The sequence below is a fragment of the Serinus canaria genome, chromosome 7, assembly GCF_022539315.1.
Source record: "Serinus canaria isolate serCan28SL12 chromosome 7, serCan2020, whole genome shotgun sequence".
NCBI classification, from domain to species: domain Eukaryota; kingdom Metazoa; phylum Chordata; class Aves; order Passeriformes; family Fringillidae; genus Serinus; species Serinus canaria.
Genome location: NC_066321.1, coordinates 1,086,477 through 1,106,471, shown reverse-complemented (window position 1 = coordinate 1,106,471; position 19,995 = coordinate 1,086,477). Strand labels below are relative to the sequence as shown.

At 45.5% G+C, this 19,995-nt stretch overlaps 1 protein-coding gene across 1 annotated transcript; it reads right to left on the bottom strand.

The window, feature by feature from the left end:
• Nucleotides 1-1,259: 1,259 nt before the first annotated feature.
• Nucleotides 1,260-19,619, bottom strand: PRPF40A (pre-mRNA processing factor 40 homolog A). Its single transcript, XM_030241823.2, is given in 27 exon segments — nt 1,260-2,271; nt 2,517-2,651; nt 3,287-3,348; nt 3,458-3,554; nt 3,656-3,742; nt 4,582-4,677; nt 5,646-5,783; nt 6,259-6,375; nt 6,493-6,584; nt 6,704-6,818; nt 7,185-7,318; nt 7,421-7,571; nt 8,039-8,147; nt 8,429-8,475; nt 8,477-8,594; nt 9,109-9,173; nt 9,429-9,537; nt 10,782-11,078; nt 11,980-12,004; nt 12,449-12,569; nt 13,317-13,427; nt 13,504-13,581; nt 14,274-14,296; nt 14,513-14,543; nt 15,863-15,943; nt 17,688-17,825; nt 19,174-19,619. Coding segments are annotated over 27 exon segments (3,033 nt in total). The 5' UTR covers nt 19,537-19,619; the 3' UTR covers nt 1,260-2,178.
• Nucleotides 19,620-19,995: the final 376 nt, after the last annotated feature.

The following is a 19,995-nucleotide window of genomic DNA, read 5'->3' as shown; positions in this document are numbered from 1 at the left end:
CACTCAAAACAATCCAAATATTTAGGCCTAAATAACTTGAACTTCAGTATTAAATTTTTAAAAGGGTTTAATAAAATTATTCTGAGGGGGGGGTCAGGATTAACCAGCACAGCCAAGGTTTCAGCATTGATGGACACAGTTAAAAATCATCCAAAATAATCCAATAATTGATCAAAAAGAATCAATTTGGCTAAAATCCTTCCAGTTTCCATCAGGAATGCAGAGGTCGGCTGTGCTGGGGCTGCCACAGGAAAAAATGGGGCTGGGAAACAGGAAAGAGGAAAACACCAAAAAAAAGCTGGAAAAATAAGACAGAACTCAGTTCCCTGGAAAACTCAATCCTGCCTTGCTTGGTTTAAAAGCAGGCTCAGCTTAAGCTGAGTTTCTTCCAGTAATTTGAATTAAGATGGTAAGGAAACCCCACCATTGGAATATGGACATTCCCAGTGTTATTTTTGATGGAACAATCAATGCAAACCTTTTAAAAGTGATATTCCCTTGGGAACAGCTTTTTCCTTGGATTTGTGTGGATGCAAGGGAAGGAGAGCATTGGAAGAATTCCTCCCTGCTTACAAACCCTCAGGACCTGTCAGGCTCTCAATCCTCCTCCCAGCTCCAGGCCAGATTCCAGGACCTGCTGCCCTCCTGTTCTCCAAACTCTGCTGGGCTGTTCCCACTTGGAGCATTCCCAGTTGGGATATAAATCCAGGGAGGTGGTGGCAGGAGAGCAAAGCAGACCTGGCTGATTGTTCAGTCCTGGAGCAGCAATTACCCTCTCCTTCCTTGGGAGAGCCTGCAGGGAAAAACCTGCAATATTCCAACCTGGATTTCCACACCATGGATACCAAAGATCTCCCCAAGCCCTGTTGGACCAAATCCAGGTGGTTTTTCCCCCAGGTGATGAGCAATGACCCTTCAGAGGGAAACAGCAGGATTGGGATGTGCTTTCCCATCCCAAAGCATCCCAGAAAATCCCAAAGCATCCCAGAAAATCCCAAAGCATCCCAGGGAAAAATGGTTACAACCTCCTGCATTTTATATTTCAAACAATCTCAGGGTGTTGTTAAGGATTCTGAGCCTGGTAACCACCCCAGGAATTCCCTGGATAAATTGATCCTTTGGGTGTTTATGCACTGGTAAAAGTGGTCAAAATTCAGGAAAAACTCCTGAAAAGGAATCCAAACAGTCTTCAAGCAGGTTTTGTGAGTGATCCTGTGGCTCAGAGCTGTACAGAGTATTTAAGGAGAAATAAATACCAGTACATGCTAAAAGACAAGGTTTAATCATCGATAAAAATGTACAAAAATATTCCAAGGACAGCGGCTTCCCAAATTTTCTCACCGAGCAGGGCTGGGGGCACCTTCCTGAACGTGCAGGGGCTGGAAAACAGGGCTGGAGCTGCTTCCTCCTCCCTCCTCTGGGCTGTGCAGGTACATTCTGCAGCAGGTTCTTAAGGCAACACATGGAATTGTGTTTAACATTGGATTTTTATTCCTAAGTTTTCGGAAGGGGGAGAGAAAAGGTGGAGAGGAACGCTGGAGTAACAGCCAGGGCTGGGCCGGGGTGGGATTTCGGGAATGCCGAGGTGGTTGTGTCCCAAACGCTCCCTCTGCTGGCACTGCAGCAGAGATCCCATCCCCATTCCCTGTGATTTGGGATCGATGGCAGCCAGGACTCTCACCAATCAGTCTCGGACAAAAGCCCCAGTGCCAAACAACCCCCAGATCCAGGGGTTGCAGAACACATCAGGACATGGATTCCTTCCTCCTGCTGCCTTCCCAAAAAACCCCACCCAAGCAAATCCATCAAAGAACGAAAGCACAAAGAATTAAATTAGGAGTTTTTTCCCCAAAGCTGAACTGGGCTCTGCCCAGGCAGCCCAGGGTTGTTCCCAGCCTCGGGAAGGACACTGGGGAAGTGCTTGGGGACACCGCTGCCACCTCTGTGTCCCCTCCAGGGGATCCCAGCCCCCCTCCCGCCCCGCAGCTCCAGGCCAGGCACAGCTTTGCCCTCAGAATTCCATGGATTTTTCTACTTTTGACTGGATTGAAGTGGTAAAAAACTAAAAGCCACCGTTGTTGTGGCCATGGGCCACCGGCCACCGGCCCCAGGGCCTTGCCCACACAAGGCTTGGTTTTATTTTGCCACCTGTAAACATTTTTGGTATCAAGGATCTTCTCATTGATCTTCATCCAGCTGCTCCAAAAGAGTCCTCCTCTGTTTTTCCAGCTCCCCCTCGCTGAGCTCGCTGCCAGAGGTATCCCAGTTCCCCTGTGGAGAGATGGGACAGTGGTCAGGATAGGATTGTCCATGGAGTTCCACACTGGGAGCCTCAGCAGGGACACACAGCCAGGGCTGGCTGCTCTGTGCCACTCAGAAACCTCAGAACCCAAACTGGAGAATGGCAAACACCTCCAGGATCCTCCAGCCCAACCTCCGGCCTCTCCCAGAGCACACCCACGGAGCTGCATCCAGCAAAGCCCAGAGCACTGGGAAAAACAGGGAGCAGAGCTTACGGAATCTTTTCCAGGCCGTTTTTTAGTGGGAGATTTATGCTTGGACTCAGATCTCTGTCTGGCTCTTTCCTTCTCACTGTCCCTCTCTCTTTCTTTCTTGTCCTTCTCTCGCTCTACATCAGATTCTGGTGAATCCTGTGGGGAAAAAAATGGGAATAGTGAATATTAATGTGGAATATTTTTTAAGTCCAACTTCCATTTAAAGAAATGTAGAATCATGGAATGATTTAAGTTAGAAGGAACTTTAAATCTCATCCCATTTCATCCCTGTCATGGGCAGGGACACCTTCCCTTATCCCAGGCTGTCCACCCTGACCTTGGACAATTCCAGGGATCAGGGGCAGCCACAGCTTCTCTGGGCACCCTGTGCCAGGGCCTGCCCACCCTCCCAAGAGGAAGTGAAGCTCTTTCTGCATTTTGGATCCTTCTGCTGCTCTTGTACAACTCAGAGCTTCCAACACAACCCTGATGCTCAGGCAGGCACAAGGAATGGCTGGGATCCTTTCAGCTCCCCCCAACAAAGGAGAACACCTGGATTTGCCAGGATAAACCGAAAATTCAGGATTCATGGAGTCCTTCACCTGGAGTCAAACCTCCAAATTCAGCAGTTTTCAGTGGTTTAATATTAGGAATATATAACAGAAAGTTGTTATTTTGGCAATACCCTCCTCCAGCTGGATCCCAATTTTTCCCCAGGATCACCCAGCTGGGATTACTGACAGCAGGTGCCAGGTTGTCCACACCCCAGTTAAAAACCGAGCCTCACTTACAGACTTGTGCCTCCTCTTCTTGCTCTTCTTCTTGTGTTTTTTGGACTTCTTGTAACTCCTCTCTGCAGCCACAGGGAGAAACAAACCCCCAGGAATCAATGGATAAATCCCAAAGGAGAACAGCAAAGCTGGTTTAAAGCCAATCCAGCCCCATCCCATCCCACCCCGTACCGGACTCGGCGCTGGAAGAACGCTCCGACACCGACCGCGATTCCGAGCGCTGCCGCTTCTTCTTGGAGTGGCTGTCGTCATCCTCAGACTCTGAGCCCTTCACACACAGCCCAGGGGAGAATCCCAGTTAAAAATGGGAATTCCAGCAGCAGTCAGTGCAGCTGGGAATGGCAGAGGGAGGTTCCCAGGGATACTCACGGAGCGGGAACGCGAGCGCTTCCGGTGGTGCTTTTTGGATTTCTTCGAATGTTTCTTGGTCTTGGAGTGGTGGTGCTGACACTCGTGCTGTGGGCAAGGCAAGGAGGGGACAGCTCGCAATTCCAGCAGGGATTGGCCTTGGAGAAGCCCTAAAATCCCAGCTTCTTCCACCATGGGTAAGGACAACTTCCCTGGAGCAGGGTGCTCCAACCTGGCCCTGGACAGTTCCAGGGATGGGGCAGTAAAACCTCATCAGCTCCTACAGAACATCCCAAAAAACTGATGGGATGGTTTTCCTCATCCACAAAAGTTGGGAAAGGATAAAAACTCCATAATCAACATTTCATGGCAGAACCACCTCATCAGCTCCTACAGGACATCCCAAAAATCTGATGGGATCTTTCGCCTCATCCACAAAAGCTGGGAAAGGTTAAAAATTCCGTAAAATCAGCATTTAATGGGAGAACCGTCTCCTCATCTCCTACAGGACATCCCAAAGAATATACGGGATGTTTCTCCTCACCCACAAACCTGGGAAAGGTTAAAAACTCCACAATCACCATTTAAAATACCTAAGAATGGGCACTGCTGCCACATTGGAGCTGCAATCAAGGCAGCCAGGAGCAAGGAAAAACACCTGGATTCCCACGGAGCTGCTCCCTGCATCCAAGTTAAGCCTGGCCTAAACCCACCCCTTGCTCTGCCTAATTGGAAATTATAGAATTTAAAGTCAACATTTCAGATCAAATTCTTCCAAACTGCAAGAAATGCAACAAAACCCCCAAGTGTGAGAGCTGAAAAATCAAATTCATCTCCTGGTATCATTTTATGGAAACAATTCCAGTAAATCCTTCCCCTTCCCACTCCATGTAAAGGAATTTTCCTTGTCTGTTGTCCAGTTATTTCAAAAATAAAGGAACAATTACCTCAAGCACATGAAGGAAATCCTTAAATATCCTTTTCCTTTCAGATTCCAGGGTGATGTCTTCAAATGCTGGTTCCTTCACAAATCTGTCTCTGATCTGTCAGGAAAATTAACTCTATTAACGATATCCAAATTTTATTTAAATTACAAATTCATTAAAATATTAGGATTGAAGAAATAGAATAAAATAAAATGTAGTAATGAAAATGGCAATAATAAAAAAGAAAACCAGTAAGGGATAATAATAAAAACTATATAGATAATGATGAATAAAGAGAAAAAGGATTAATAAAAATAAGGCATAATAAAAGTAATAAGAAAAATAAGAAATAAAATTAAAATAAATAATAAAAATAAGAAAATTAAAACCCTGAAGAAATATAAAATAAGGAAAAATAAAAACAAAAATAAGGAAAAATAAAACCAATAAGAGAAATACAAAGAAATAATAAAAAAAATTAAAATATAAAATAAGAAAAACAATAGAAAAAAGAAAAAATAGAGATAACAATTTTAAAAGATAAAAATTTATAAAAATTAATTTTCACCAGTTGAGGAACCCCTGAACTGCTACAAGGCTGAATTTTTAATCCCAGATTTCCAAGCAAATCCCAAATTTCCAGTGTTCAGGGAAGCTCCAACTCATGCAAACATGGAGAATCCCACTGTTTTCCTGCACATTCCATTTAAGCTTAAAAAATCCCCAAATATTTTTTTTATCATTTATATTTTTATATAAATTATCCTTGGAAAGGAAAGGTTTTCCAGGGTATTTTATCCAGGACAAAGTTCTAAATAACTTCAATTGACTTTGGGTGGGGGGTGTGGGATTTTCGGAGGGGGTTTTGTTTATTTCCAGTTCTTTCAGGATGTTTTTGTTTCAAAAGGATGACGCTTTCCCAACCCAACTCCAAGTTTTCCTGAAGAATCCACAGGGTTTGATGGGATTCTGAAGCCCCAGCAGCAGAACCAGGAAGAGCCTGGCGAACGCGGGGTTTTTTAGGGATGAGCAAGGACCTGGTTGGGAATTTGGGAATGTTCTCCCCAGGGAATTCCCATCCTTACATCCTCCCAGACAGCATCCAGCTCGATGGGGGGGGTGGCTTGTTTCAGCATGCTCTTGAAGGCCGATTCCTTCCTCTTCATCTTGCGAGCCTCCTCCTTCTCCCGCTCCCGCTCCCGCGCTTCCGCCTTCTCCAGCAGCTGGGGAACAAAAGGGAAAGAATTCCATTTACTGGCATTTCTGCACAGCTCACCCTCGGAGCTGGGTCTGAGCCACCTGGAAATGACAAGGAAATCCACTGCTTTTCCTGTACTTCATTGATAAACAAAACGATTTAATCAACAATTAATCAATTGTTTTTTCCGAGCGTGGAATTGCTGCTGATGAAAATAAAATGATGCAAAATTACAGAACCACACAAATCAGGAGAAATCTTTATGTACAAACAAGTGAGCACCACTGAATTCCTATCCCAGAATTCCTCAAGTTTGGGAATGCCGACTGCTTGGAAAAAAGTTTGTTTTTATTGTGGCAATTGAAATCAGTTCAATAACCCTAAATAACAGAATAGTCCTCAAATATTATGGAATCAGTTAGAAAATAAACCCTAATTCCTGTTTGGAGAAGGGATTTCCCATCCTAATCATCTGAATTAATTTATTAATTCACACTTACACTGTTGAAAGCCAGCTTGATATTCCCTGCATCCAAGGTGGTGGCTCTTTTTGTGGAGCTGATGACAGTGACAAAATCCTCAAAGGAAGTGTTCACCTCCACCACAAATCCTTTATCCTGGAAAAAACAGCACCTTTGGCACGAGGGAAACCTGGAATTCCCTCAACTCCAAGGGAATCCCAGCTGCCTTGGGTGAGAAATGTGCAGGTCAAGGAGGAGCCAGGTAATGCTCACCTTTAGGATGTCTTTAATTATCTTCTTCTCATCGTGGTAACGAGCTTTTAAATCCTCCACATAAAACTTGAACAGGTCAAGTGCTGTTGATCCTGAGGGAGGGTTTAGTTAAGCCACAGGTCATGTTTAACCCAAGAGCAGCATTTCCAGGTGTTAAAAAGCAGGAAGAATTGCTGTGGGCTGCCCCAAACCCCAGATTTCCCCTCCTTACCAGGCTGGCCGAGCATGCTGGTGAATCTGATGTCGGAGCTGATGGCTGGGTACAATTCCATCCAGGAGGACATGGAGTGTAACTGCCCGTGCTCGTGCAGCTCATCCAGAAACAGCTGCAAAACACAGGGAATGGCAATCTGGAGTCATTCCTCCAGCTTCTCCTTGGTACCAGCTGGAATGGATTGGTTTGCTAGCTGGAATTCCACTTTTGTTCCAATAGGATTAAAAAAAATCACATTTTCTCTTGTTCTTCCTGCTTTTCTGCACCACCTACAACGTTCCAGCTGCATCTCCCTCCCATCCAGGCCTATTCCCTCTGATTTTCCCTTGGGTGTAACACAGCAGAGAAGATGCCCCAACCCAACACCTCAGGCTTTAAACACCCCCTTGAATCAACCCTCAGAAATAAAAAACCCTCATGTGGGATATCCCATGATATTCCATGAGTTTTTTAGGACAGAACCCCAAATTGCACCAACCTGAAAAGATTCCCTGTTTTTACGCTGCCTCCTCCTTTCCCTCAGCAAACTTTTCTGCTTCTCTTCCTCCTCCTCCTTCTCCAAGGCCCTGATGTGTTCCTCAAAACAGATCAGGGCATCCTCCTTATCCATGTCTAGCAAGAACACAGGGAGAAGGGGGGGAAAAAAATCAGGTTATTCCTTCCAAGCCAGGAAGAATCCTCCTTCCCAAAGAATTCCAGAGCCCATGGCCATACTCTGGAGCTCCTCATCCTCGGCAAAGGTGGGGTTGTCCATGAGGTACTGCTGGGCCTCTGACCAGGTGGTGCAGTAGGTGACGTTGGCCATGTTATCCAGGATGTTCTTCAGAGCTTCCCAGTTCCTCTTCCGCAGCTGCTTGGCTTGTTCCTGAGGGAAAAAGTTTATTTTTTGGGCTCAGTTGGAGGTGGTTTGGATAGAAAGGTAAGATATCTAGTGTTCTTCAAGAAAAGATGAAATTAGTCTTTAATTGATATAAAATAATGGAATTCTAGAGTGGTTTGGGTTGAAAGTCGCCTTAAAGCTCATCCCATTCCAACCTCCTGCCCTGCACAGGGACCAGGTTGCTCCAAGCCCATCCACCCTGGCCTTGGACACAAAACAAAATAAGTTTTCCATCTTATTATTATTTCACTGATTCAGAATAAAATGCATCATGTGAGTGATTAAAATCCCCCATAAACTCAAGCCATGGTAAAATCAGCAGGAATAAACCCCAACAAACCCCAGAACCTTCTCGAAAAGCTGCTCTTCATCTGCCCCAAAGCCTCAAGCACAGGTTTGAAGTGATTTAGGAACAGGTGAGGAGATGCTGGATGGATTGGAAGGGAACTCACCTTCTCCTTCTTGGACAGGAAGAACAGAACATCCTCATAAATCTCCAGGCGGTCCCGCTCGGATATGGCATTCCACACCTCCATCTCCCCAAACATCTGCTCAGCTTTTCTGGGCAAAGCAAATGAAAACCACACAACTGCTCATTTATTTATTGGTGACTGAATCATTCACCAATTCCCCACAACATCAGGGACACCTCTGCTCCAAGAAGGAACACTTTAAGGAATTCTCCTTCATTTTCCCTCTTGGGAAGTTTTTGGGGGTTTTTTTTGTGGTATCTTTTGAATTTTTATAAAGGAAGGAAAAATCTAAAAATGGGAGTGGATGCCACTGCAAGCAGTGCATCCCATCAGGATTTTTATGCCAGATTTTTATCCCAAGTCTCTTACTTGTATCTGGTGGTGGATGTCATCTTCTCATGGTTTTCCAGGAAACGCTTGGAAGGATTCCTTGGCTTCCTTGTACTTGGATCTGGCTTCTTCCTTCTCCTCCTTCTCTGTCTGAACTTTGTAGGCATTAAAGGCCTGCTTCTTCTCACTCAGTTTTGCCAAAGCACTTCCCAGGAAAGGAAAGGAAAGAACAATGTTAGTTATAAATTTAAAAAAAAACATCAGGAAGAGAAGACAAAAAATCAGAACAATCAGGAAAGCAATGAAAATCTGAAAAAGTAAGAGGAAAATCAGAACAAAAAGAGAAAGAAAATCAGAAAACCAGGAAAAAAAAAACCAAACAAACCAAAACCAAGAACATTCAGAAAAAGAAGAAAAAGAAAATAAGAAACATAAATAAGAAAATCAACACCAGAAAGCAAAAGGCAACAGTTTGAATAATCCAGATTTGAGATAAAATTAATCTGAACATTTAATCCCTAAATCAGCATAAAATACCAACTTCCAACTTTTTCCCAATAAAAATGAAGGTGTTGGAAGCATTTCCTTATGGAGGAAAGGAAGACAAGTCCATGCCAATGGCACAAGTGCAGGAGTATCTGCTGCTGACAGAACTTTGGAATTTCTGGAAGTAAATCCCCCAAAATAGGTTTGTGTGGAATTGAAGGAGGACTCAGTACCTGTATCTGGGGTCATTAATGATCATTTTCATGGCCTGCTCCCAGGAAGCATTGGATGGAACCCGCTGTGAAAAGAGGAAATTATGGATGAATCAGACCTGGAATTAACACCCAACAGGGAATAATTCCTCAAAAACAGCCACGGGGAAAAGATAAAAGAACATTTCATTTTTAAGCTAAAACAAAGCTTCACTTCCCAAAGCTTTCACTTCCTCAAGAGTGAGGAATTTTTCCCCAGAAAAATCAAATAAACCTGGCAAATAAGAGAAATGAAACCAGGTTTTGTAGTTCAATAAAACATCAATAATTGGCCCAAATACCTTTTCTTTTAACAGTTCTTTAAATGCTTGTTTGGCCTCTTCCTTTGTGTTCCACGTGTAGGTTTTTTTAACTGGTTGGGCATCCTCATCTTCCTTCTTTGCAGCAGCACTAAGGCAAAACAAATTGTATTATTTCAGCATTTTTTTCTAAGTTAGAGGCACTGAAAAGAGTCAAAAACCACCACAAAATGAGTTTTTTAAATAGCAGCTCCAAGCAAAAAAATAATTCTAATAATTCATACAAGGCTTTTCCTTACAGGCACCACAACTGATGAAAAAAAGATCAAAAAAAGTGAATTATTGAGGCAAAATATTTCCCTCCTGCAATTGGCTGCCTGCTGAAGTTATCTAGAAATTATTCCTAAAAATATAATGTTGAAATTCAGCAGGAATGTTAACATTTTTTATAAAAATATAAGGAGAAGTGCCTAAAAATGGTCTTCTCCTTAATCAGGTCCTGCTGTCTAAAATCCCCCACAGCAATTCTTTTTTTTTTAAATGATAAAAATCCTAAATTATCATTTTCCACATAATAGATCTTTTGTTATTAAAAAAAAAAAAAGGAATCATGGCTGGAACAGATAAAAATCCATTAATATTTTATTTTCTTCCAGTGATAACCAGTGGCACAGATCCATGAAAAAGGAGAATAAATAGGGAAGTGTTTAATGGCACCCAGGGAAATTCTTAAGATATTGGAAAATCCATGGAATGTTCATGTCACTGATGCTGCTGAGAAATGTAAAACTGCAGCAAAGCCTTGAGGGCTTCATAAATTATCACGGAATCATGGAATGGCTTTGATGGGAAGGGACAGTAAAGCCCAGCCAGCTCCATGGCAGGGACACCTCCCACTGTCCCAGGTGCCCCAAGCCCCAGTGTCCAACAGAGCCTTGGGCACTGCCAGGGATCCAGGGGCAGCCCCAGCTGCTCTGGGCACCTGTGCCAGGGCCCCATCACCTTCCCAGGAAATGACTTCCAGTCCCTGATCTAAGCCTGCCTTCTGTCACCTCAAAGCCATTCCCTCTTGTCCTATGGTAAATGATTCATTCCCTTGAAGAAGTTGCTTTAAGTGTGCTACAGGTTTGTGTGAAGATCTTGGTGCTTGGGATGGGCACCATGGAATGGGGTGGGTGGGAAGGGACTTTAAGGATCATCCCAATCCACCCCACCATGGCAGGGACACCTCCCACTGTCCCAAGTGCTCCAGCCTGGTCTGGGACCCTGCCAGGGACCCAGGGACAGCCCCAGCTGCTCTGGGAATTCCACCCCAAGGCCTCACAGGGAATGATCCTCCCTAACATCCCCCCAAATCCTCTTTCCTGGAGCCCAAACCCATCCCCTGGCACTCACTCTCCCGAGGCCTCCTGCTTGGCCGCCTCATCCGTGGCGGCCGCCGCGGTGTCCGCGCTCCCGTCCTGCGCGCCGGGGGCGGCGCCACCCTGGCCCTGCTCCTCGGCCGTGGCCGTGCCAGCGGCGTCCGTGTCCCCCGTGGTGGCAGCCGGGGCAGATTCCCCCTCGGGAGCAGCTCCCGTAGGAGCGGCCGTGGCCGTGGCGCTCTCGGCGGCCGGGGCCGCGCTGGCCCCGCTCGGAGCGTCCCCGGCTGCGGCCGGAGCCGAGGCGGCGGCGGCCGCATCCTCTGGCTTCGTGCTGGGGACAAAAACAACAGCGTCACCTGTGGCACTGGCCTGGGGATTCAGGGGCAGCTCAGGGATGTGGTCAAAGGGGGAGTGAGGGGTTTAGGGTGAATTAAAGACTCAGGAAAGGTTTATAGGCCCTCAGGGGAAAGGTTTGTAAGGCCCTCAGGAGAAAAAAGGGTGAAAGGCCCTCAGGAGAAAAAAGGGAGAAAGGCCCTCAGGAGAAAAAAGGGTGAAAGGCCCTCAGGAGAAAAAAGGGTGAAAGGCCCTCAGGAGAAAAAAGGGTGAAAGGCCCTCAGGAGAAAAAAGGGTGAAAGGCCCTCAGGAGAAAAAAGGGTGAAAGGCCCTCATGAGAAAAAAGGGTTTGTAAGGCCTCATGAAAAAAGGGAGAAAGGCCCTCAGGGAAAATGGGCTGAAGGCTCCCAGGAAAAAAAGGGTGAAAAGCCCTCAGGAGAAAAAAGGGTTTGAAGGATCCTAGGAAAAGTTTGAAGGCCATCAGGAAAAAAAAGGGCTGAAAGGCCCTCAGGAAAAAAAAGGGCTGAAAGGCCCTCAGGAAAAAAAGGGTTTGAAGGATCCTAGGAAAGGTTTGAAGGCCATCAGGAAAAAGGGGTTGAAGACCCTCAGGAAAAAAAAGGGGTTGAAGCCCCTCAAGAAAGAGGGTGTGAAGAGCCTCAGGAAAAAATGGTTTGAAGGATCCTAGAAAAGGTTTGAAGACCCTCAGGAAAAAAAAGGGCTGAAAGGCCCTCAGGAAAAAAAAGGGCTGAAAGGCCCTCAGGGAAAAATTCAAAGACCCTCAGGAAAAAAGGTTTAAACTTCCTCAGGAAAGATTTGAAGATCCCCAGGAAAGGCTTGAAGGCCCTCAGAAAAAGTTTGAAGGCCCTCATGAAACAATTAGTATAATGTTAAAAATGTACCTGTTTTCTTCAGCTTTAATCATTGCTAGAGGAAAAAGGAGAAAAACAATTAAAATATAGCTTTAAAATAGTTCATGTACACAGGGAGTTCTGGTAATTCTTGATATAAGAAAAGCAAAGTTTTAAATGTTTTTATTACTATCAAAATAGTAATGTTTGTGCCCTTCAAAGACTGAAATCAATCAAGATTAAAATAAAGTTTAGAAATGCCATTACAGGAAGACTGGGGAATATAAAAATGACTTTTTGGCTTATAATTATGCTTTTAATTTGTAAAAAATAGTTCAAAGACCAAGAAAGAAAGTCAGGATTATTAAACAGAATTTTAAGAAAGGAAATATTTAAATTACTGCTGCCTATTATTTTTTTAACGCTTATTCTTCCCCCCATCTGATTTTGTTGCTATTTAAATAAATAATGTAATTAACTAATATATATTTATAAAAATACAAACCCAGCACTCTTTTACCTTCAAGATCCTCCAGCTCTTTGGGTTTTGCCCAGCGGGATTCCTTCGTTTGGGAATTGTAATAATAAGGCTTCCCAGAATCTGATTTATACTCCTTCCAGGGACACTTGGACAACAATTGCTGATGGAGAGAAAACAAAGGAAAATCTCCTTTAGTAACTCCTTAAACAAGGATTCCTGCTTCCCCCTTAATTATTCCTGCTCCTTAAATAAGCAATTAGGAACATCATTAGGTGGGATAATTATGGGGCACAAGGTTTTGGATGCATTAAAGTTGCATTCCTGGAGCTCTTCCCTCTTGAAGTTCCTTCCAATTAAGGGGGGAAAAAAAAAAAATCAACAAAATTCCAAGTTTTCCCATTCTTTTCCTTGTGGTTTTAGCTTTGGTTAAGGCTTATTTTCAGCTCTCAGCTACAAACATCAAATATTCCTCAAAAAACCAGAAAAAATTGGCCAAAAAGTGAAAATAAATCACATTGGATCAATTTGACTTGATGTTATCCAACAGGAATAAACCAGGGGAATTCTCAGGAATTTGTGGTGTATTTTAAGAGCATTAATTTGGCCAGAATAGTAATTTTTAGGGATTTTTTAATTCTCTAAATTATTTTTCTATTACTTCTCAAAAAATAAAAAAGGACACATTTTAATTTAAAAAAAACTGTTTAAAAATGAGGAAAATGGAGGAATTTTACACCCTCAGCTTCTCCCAACATAATGAGAGCAATCCAAATATTTTAGGGACATCTCTTACTGGAAGAGTTGGCTCCCATTGCTTCCAGCAGAATTCTCCCTGCTGCAGGTGTCAGGCTTGGAAACCCTCGTGTTCCCAGAGTATTATCCCAGAATTACTTTGGGATTTGGTTACCTCAGCAGGGGTTTTGAGGTCATCTGGCTTCTCCCACGTGGACTGCTTGGTCTCAGTGTTGTAGTAGTAAGTTCTTCCGTCCGGGGACTTGTGCTCCGTCCACGTGGATTTCTGGGAAAATCCCAAACCACGTTAGCAATGCTGTAAGAAATGGGCTCCAGCTCCAGGAAAAGAGTGGGATACAGACCTGCTTGGAGTGCTCCTCGCTGGCAGAGCTGGTGCTGCTGGAGCTCTGCTGGACTGTGGAGACCACGGGGTGCGTTGTCTGAGGAGGAGACAAGACAGGGCTTGGGAAATCCTCACTAACTGGGGGGTTTCACCCAAATATCCTGGATTTTCCAAGTGGCTCAGCAGCACAAGAAAGGCAGGGAGCCAAATTCACACCTCAAGTCAGTATTTTTCCCAAAAAACCTCCTTCTTTGGGAGTGGAGCTGTTCAACTGCACATTCCCAAGGGCCTGATTCCCCCAGGAAGGGCAAGTGAAGGGCTCAGACCACAACAACCCCAAGCCACAATCCCAGCAGCATTCCCAGTTCCCAAAACTTGAGGAAAATTTGCTTCAGGAAGATTCTGGCTCCCTGAGCTCCCTCACAGCACATTTGCTGCTGCTTTCCATGGCCAGCTTTCCCAGGGATTCCCTGGAATCAGGACTGTATCCAGATGTGTGGATCAGGGATTGGATATGGCCAGGGAAAACTGGATTTCCTGACAGACCAATGGACAGCATGGAAAGCTCATGGAAATAATCTGGATATCATCTATTTAATAATTAAGCTGAGACAAGGCCCACAGATTTCAAGGAACAACCAAAAACTTGGAAAAAAAAACAGGGGAAAAAGAGGGAAAGAGAAGGGGAGGAAAACCACAGAATTAAGGTTTTCCTATAAATCCCTAAAACCAAGTTTGCCCCACACCACAGTGCAATTCCAACCTTCTGGAATTGTGCTTTCCACATACCTGAGTCCCAGGAGGGGTCACTCCTGAAAAATAAATAATTAAAAATGAATAAAAGGTTTGGTTGCTTCATTTTCCCTAAATATTCCTCCATATGTGCACAGAAAAAAAAATGTCCTGGGCACCAATGGAGACTCCAGGACTGAAATGTTCCATTCCATTTCAGGGAAAAGTGGAATTGTTTCATGTTTCAGCTGATTGTGGGTAAATATTTTGAAATTATATCAAGTTGTTTTACTCACCTACTTGTGCATCCATGCTGTTCACTCCTGGCTGTAAAAATAATTCAAACAATTAATCAATAAAGCAATTAAATTTAAGTAATTAATTCCTGAAGAATTAAATCCTAAAAAAATTGCAATATTCATTATTCAAACAAGGCTTTTCTGCCACAAAAGAATAAATTCCTTAAACAAGGATTCCTGCTTCCTCCTTAATTATTCCTGTTCCTTAAATAAGCAATTAGGAACATCATTAGGTGGGATAATTAAGGGGCACTGGGCTTTGGGTGTATTAAAATTGCATTCCTGGAGCTCTTTCTTCCTGAAATTCCTTCCAATTAAATAAAAAAAATCAACCAAATTCCAAGTTCTCCCATTTTTCTCCTTGTGGATTTGGCTTTGGTTAAGGTTTATTTTCAGTTCTCAGCTACAAACATCAAATATTCCCCAGGAAAACAGAAAAATTGGTTAAAAAGTGAAAATAAATCACATTGGATCAATTTGATTTGATATTATCCAACAGGAATAAACCAGGAAATTCCCAGGAATTTGTTGTGTATTTGAGGAGCATTAATTTGACCAAACCAGTAATTTCTAGGAATTTTTTAATGTATTTTAAGAGCATTAATCTGATCAAAATACTGAGTTTTAGGAATTTCACTGCTTCAAATCAGCACAGCAAAGGTTTGTGCTCAGCACTACAGAAATTCTGGGGGAATTCAGGGATTTAAATCTGCATGGAAAAAACCCTGCAAAAATAATTTATTTCTAAATTGAAATGGCTGGAACTGGTTTTAAGTGAATCTCTTAACCTGGGACTAAATTTATCTCTTAAGAACTGGATTTAATTTAAATTTTTTCCCCTCAGAGATTTCACCTGTATTTTAACTTTTCCCTCTCCACATAAATAATTCCTCATTCCTTAAGCCATTTCAGCAATTTTTATACTCAGCTGAATTTCAGGAACTCTTAATAAAAAAATCTCTCTCAAATGGATTCAAATCTCTTTAATATTGAACTAAAGAGATTAATATTCCCCCTAATGATTAATTAAAACTCTTAAAAAATTACAATTTAAGAGAGAAGAGTCTCTTGGTCAGACAATTTAACAATCCAAGGTGACAGTAATTCCTGCCAAACTCCAGGGAGTGAAGGATAAGCAATGACAGAAAAACTAAAAGGAGTTTAAAGAGTGATGAAAATCACAAAAATCTTATTTTACAGTCATTCAAAAGCCACATAACACTCCACTGTAATGAAAAATAATTTAAAATTTAAATCCTTATTTTCTAATTAAAGCAAGCAAACAGTGATCAACAGCAATTGCTAAAAAGAGCTTTTAAAACCTTTTAAAAAAGCAATTAAACTCACAGGAACCGTGGGCTGCATGGCAGCCTGGGACATGTGGGACATCATCATTCCAGGCATCACCGACTGCATCATTCCAGGCATCTGGAATTCAAGAGCATTTCCCAGATATTTATCATAGTCTCAACACAAAATACAGTATTTTTATTTAAAAGCCATTATCTGATACTTCTTTTTAATTTAAAACAAAACAAATTAACCCAAACATCCCTCTTAAGCAAGGAAAAATAAAACACATTTGGGGGATTGTGATTGCCTTCATCACATTTCCACTAAACTGGGATATTCCTATTAGGAATGGCATGTCCAGATTCCAAATGTGTACAGGAAATAACAATAAAAACCATTTAAACTGCAAAGGAACAATAGAAATGATGTGGGACCTGATCCCATTACTGAAAGCAGGAAAAGCAAAGGTTGGGAATGCTGAATTCCTGCAGAACTCCAAGGCTCCAGGGAATAAAGGAACAAAGGAAAGGTGAACTCCCAGGTGTGACATTTACCTTCAGCTTTTTGCTCTCCATCTACCAAAAAGTCCTGAGTTGCTCCCTAAAATATGAAATATTGAAATATTCCCTGGCTAAGAGTGGGAGTTGTGGAAAAGGAGGTACAAAAAGCAGAGAAATAAACCAGAATTCCTATTTCACTCCCTAATGAGCACACACAGTGCTAATGAGTCAAATCCTCCTCATTTTTAAAAACTGCTTTATTTTTACCCCAGAAGCTGCAAATCCCTACTGAAAAAATTCCTACCAAGCCTTCATGCACCGATTTGAGGGAAACAGGGAGGCTGTGTCCAAGGAATTGCAAAGGAAGGAGTTGTCACCATGGGCTGTTCCCAAAGGTTTAATCCCTCCCTGCCTCTCTTCCATAACCCACCACCACAAGGAGCATCCCCAGGACATTCAGCATTCCTGGGATATTTATTGTTTCTCCTAAGAGTTGAGGATTTCATCACAAACCACACAGGAAATGTGGGAACTAAGAAAAGCTGCCAAAAGCAGGGCCATGGTCGTGCTGTGTCACCTGCCAGGGCTTCTCCAATCCCATCAGCAACAGTGGGATACAGGGATTACACACCAACCCCTGGGACTCCACAGGAATTCTGTAAAAATTCTGAAATTCTTTGTTTCTTTCCTACTGTAATGTTCATGTGTGTGGATGGAGGAATTGGCCAAGAATTACAGAAATGTGAAGTCCCAAGACAAACTTATCCCTTCAAAATCTACAGGAAACTTCCAAAAAACTTGAATAAATCCCAACTTACGGATTGATAACTAAGAGGTGCATTACCTATTCTCATTCCAAAACCTTTAATAAATCCCAAATGATGGGCTGAAAGTTAGAGGTGCATTAATTACCTGTTCTCATTTCAAAACACTTGAATAAATCCCAAACTAAGGATTGATAATTAAAGCTAGAGGTGCATTAATTACCTGTTCTGATTTAAAAAACTTGAATAAATCCCAAACTAAGGATTGATAATTAAAGCTAGAGGTGCATTAATTACCTGTTCTGATTTAAAAAACTTGAATAAATCCCAAACTAAGGACTGATAGTTAAAGTTAGAGGTGCACTAATTACCTGTTCTGATTTAAAAAACTTGAATAAATCCCAAACTAAGGACTGATAGTTAAAGCTAGAGGTGCACTAATTACCTGTTATCCTTTCCAATTAAAGTCACAAAGGTGCATCAATTCCCTGCTCCCCATAAGAAGAGTTTTACCCTGGCCAGTATCAACCCCCCTGAGTTCTCCCCTTTCCTTTCCCAGGGAGATTCCCCCCCTCAGGGATCCCTGGGAACAGAACCCTGCTGGAATTGCCTTACCTGCCCCATCGGGGGTCCTCCCATGGGGGGCATCATCTGAGGCATCATCCCGTGGGGAACTGGGGGCATGTTGGGAGGTCTCTGGCCCATGGGGTGCATCCCCATGGGGGGGTAGTGGGGCATTCCTGGGTGGCCCATCTGGAAAACACCAACAGCCAGGGAAAATCAGCGCCAAGGCAGCCATCCCAAACACACTCACCAAAGGGAAGAAGGAAAAGCCCTTTCCTGGAGCTTTTCATTATTCCCACACTTGTACTTTCTGTTCCACACAGATGCAACAGCTCTGAGAGTACCTGAAGATAAAGCCTGGGCAGAATTTCTCTTTGGAAAATACATTCAGCAGGAGGGAAAAAATATCAAATTATTGATCACAGAATCCCAGAATGGTCTGGGTAGGAGGGACCTTAAAGTTCTTCCAGATCCATCCTCTGGGACATCTTCCACTATCCCAGGTGTTCCAACTTGGCCTTGGACACTTCCAGGGATGGGGCAGCCTGGAATTCCATCCCAGGAATCCCCACCCTCACAGGGAAGGAATTCTCCCCTAATTTCCCCTAACTCTACCACCTTTCAGCCCAAAAGAAGTTTTCCAATGATTTTTTTTCTCATCCCAGAAGTCTCCCTGGGGCTGGGAGTCAAGAAACCGTGAGGATCCAAAAAGATTTCAATCTTCTGAGCAAAACACCTGACTTTTCCCAATCACATCCTCTCACAGCACATGCAGTGACAGCTCCTGTTTCCCAAGCCCCAGGTAATTCCAGGTGGAACTGTTTCTTAGAAACCTCCCCTGACCCTCTTTGGAGCACTGATTCACTTTCAGAGGGACCCACCACCCTGGTGCTGAGAAGGTCCTCCCAAGCCTGCTTTTCTCCAGGCTGAGCCCTCTTCCAGCTCCCTCAGCTGCTCCTGGGGCTCCACATCCTTTCCCAGCTCTGGGTACAGCCAGGTCTGTGAGCCACTGTGCCCTGGGGGACATCGGGAAGGGCATTCCCAGCAGGTCAGGCAGTGATCCTGCCCCTCCAAGGCACCTCTGGGCGCTGTGTCCAGCTCTGTCCCTCAGCACAGCAGGGCCAGGAGCTCCTGGAGCTGAAAAGGACCTGGAGCATCTCGGTGCCCAGGACAGGCTGAGGGAGCTGGGGCTGCTCAGCCTGGAGAGGAGCCCCAGGGAGAGGGGCCCCAGCCCTGGCTGTCCCTGGGTGCAGGGAAGGCTCCAAGCAGGGCCCAGCAATGGCACCAGAGGAAGGCACGGACTGATGCCCAGGAAGTTCCACCTGTACACGAGCGAGAACTTCCTCCTTGTGCGGGTGACAGGTGCCCAGAGAGGGTTTGGCGTCTCCCCCAGCGGGGACACCCAGAACCGCCTGGACACAGCCCTGCACCACGGGATGCCCATCCCACCCAACCCTCCGATGACCCCGGAGCAGGGAGGCGGGACCAGCTTCCGTACGCCGCGACTCCGTGCCCCCCCACCCGAGCCCGCACTCACCATGAGAGACCCGCGGTCGACGCCGCCGGGCCGCATGGCGGGGCTGAGCAGGGAGCCCCCGCAGCGGCCCAGGAGGCGCCCGCGCAGCGGCGGCCGCGGGGCCGCGGGCCCGAAGGGCAGCAGCGGCTCGGGCTCCCCGCGGGGCGGGAGCAGCGGCGCCAGCAGGCTGACGGGCTTCCCCGCCGGCCAATCGGGGCGCGCCGCCAGCCGCGCGCTCTTCGGCGATTGGTCGGCGCCCGAGCCCACCGGCCGCACGGCGTCGCCCGGCGTCAGCTGCATGAGGGGCGGCGGCTTCGGCAGCGAGAACGGCAGCGGCTGCGGGGAGGCGGCGGCGGCCGCGGCCGTGGAGTCCCCGCCGGACATGGCGGCGGCGGGCGGCTCGGCTCCGCGGCGCGGCGCTGGCTCGGGCGGCTCCCGGGAGCGCGGGGCGCGGAGCGAAGCGGCGGCTGCGGCGGCCGAGCGCTGGGCACGCCGGGAAACCGCTCACGTGGGTCCGGGGGCGGTGCGCGATGAGCCGGGCGGTACCAACAGCGCCGCAAGGAAGGGGGTGACTTCCCGCTCTACCATTTCAGCACAGCTCGAGAGGTGGCGGTAGATCTCCCCTCAGCCCTGCTGCGGGTAGTACGCGCCGCGTTCGTGCGCCCTCCCCGTGGCGGTGCGGGTGGTACGGGCCGAGCGCGGCCGGGGAGGCGCTCGGACCCCCCCGCGCCGCGCGCCGTGGTTGGCGCCGCTGAGGGGGAGAGGCAGCCATGGCGGGCGGGAGAGCGCTGAGGGAGCGGGGAGATCCCGCTGGGATCGGGGAATATCCCGCTGGGAAGGCAC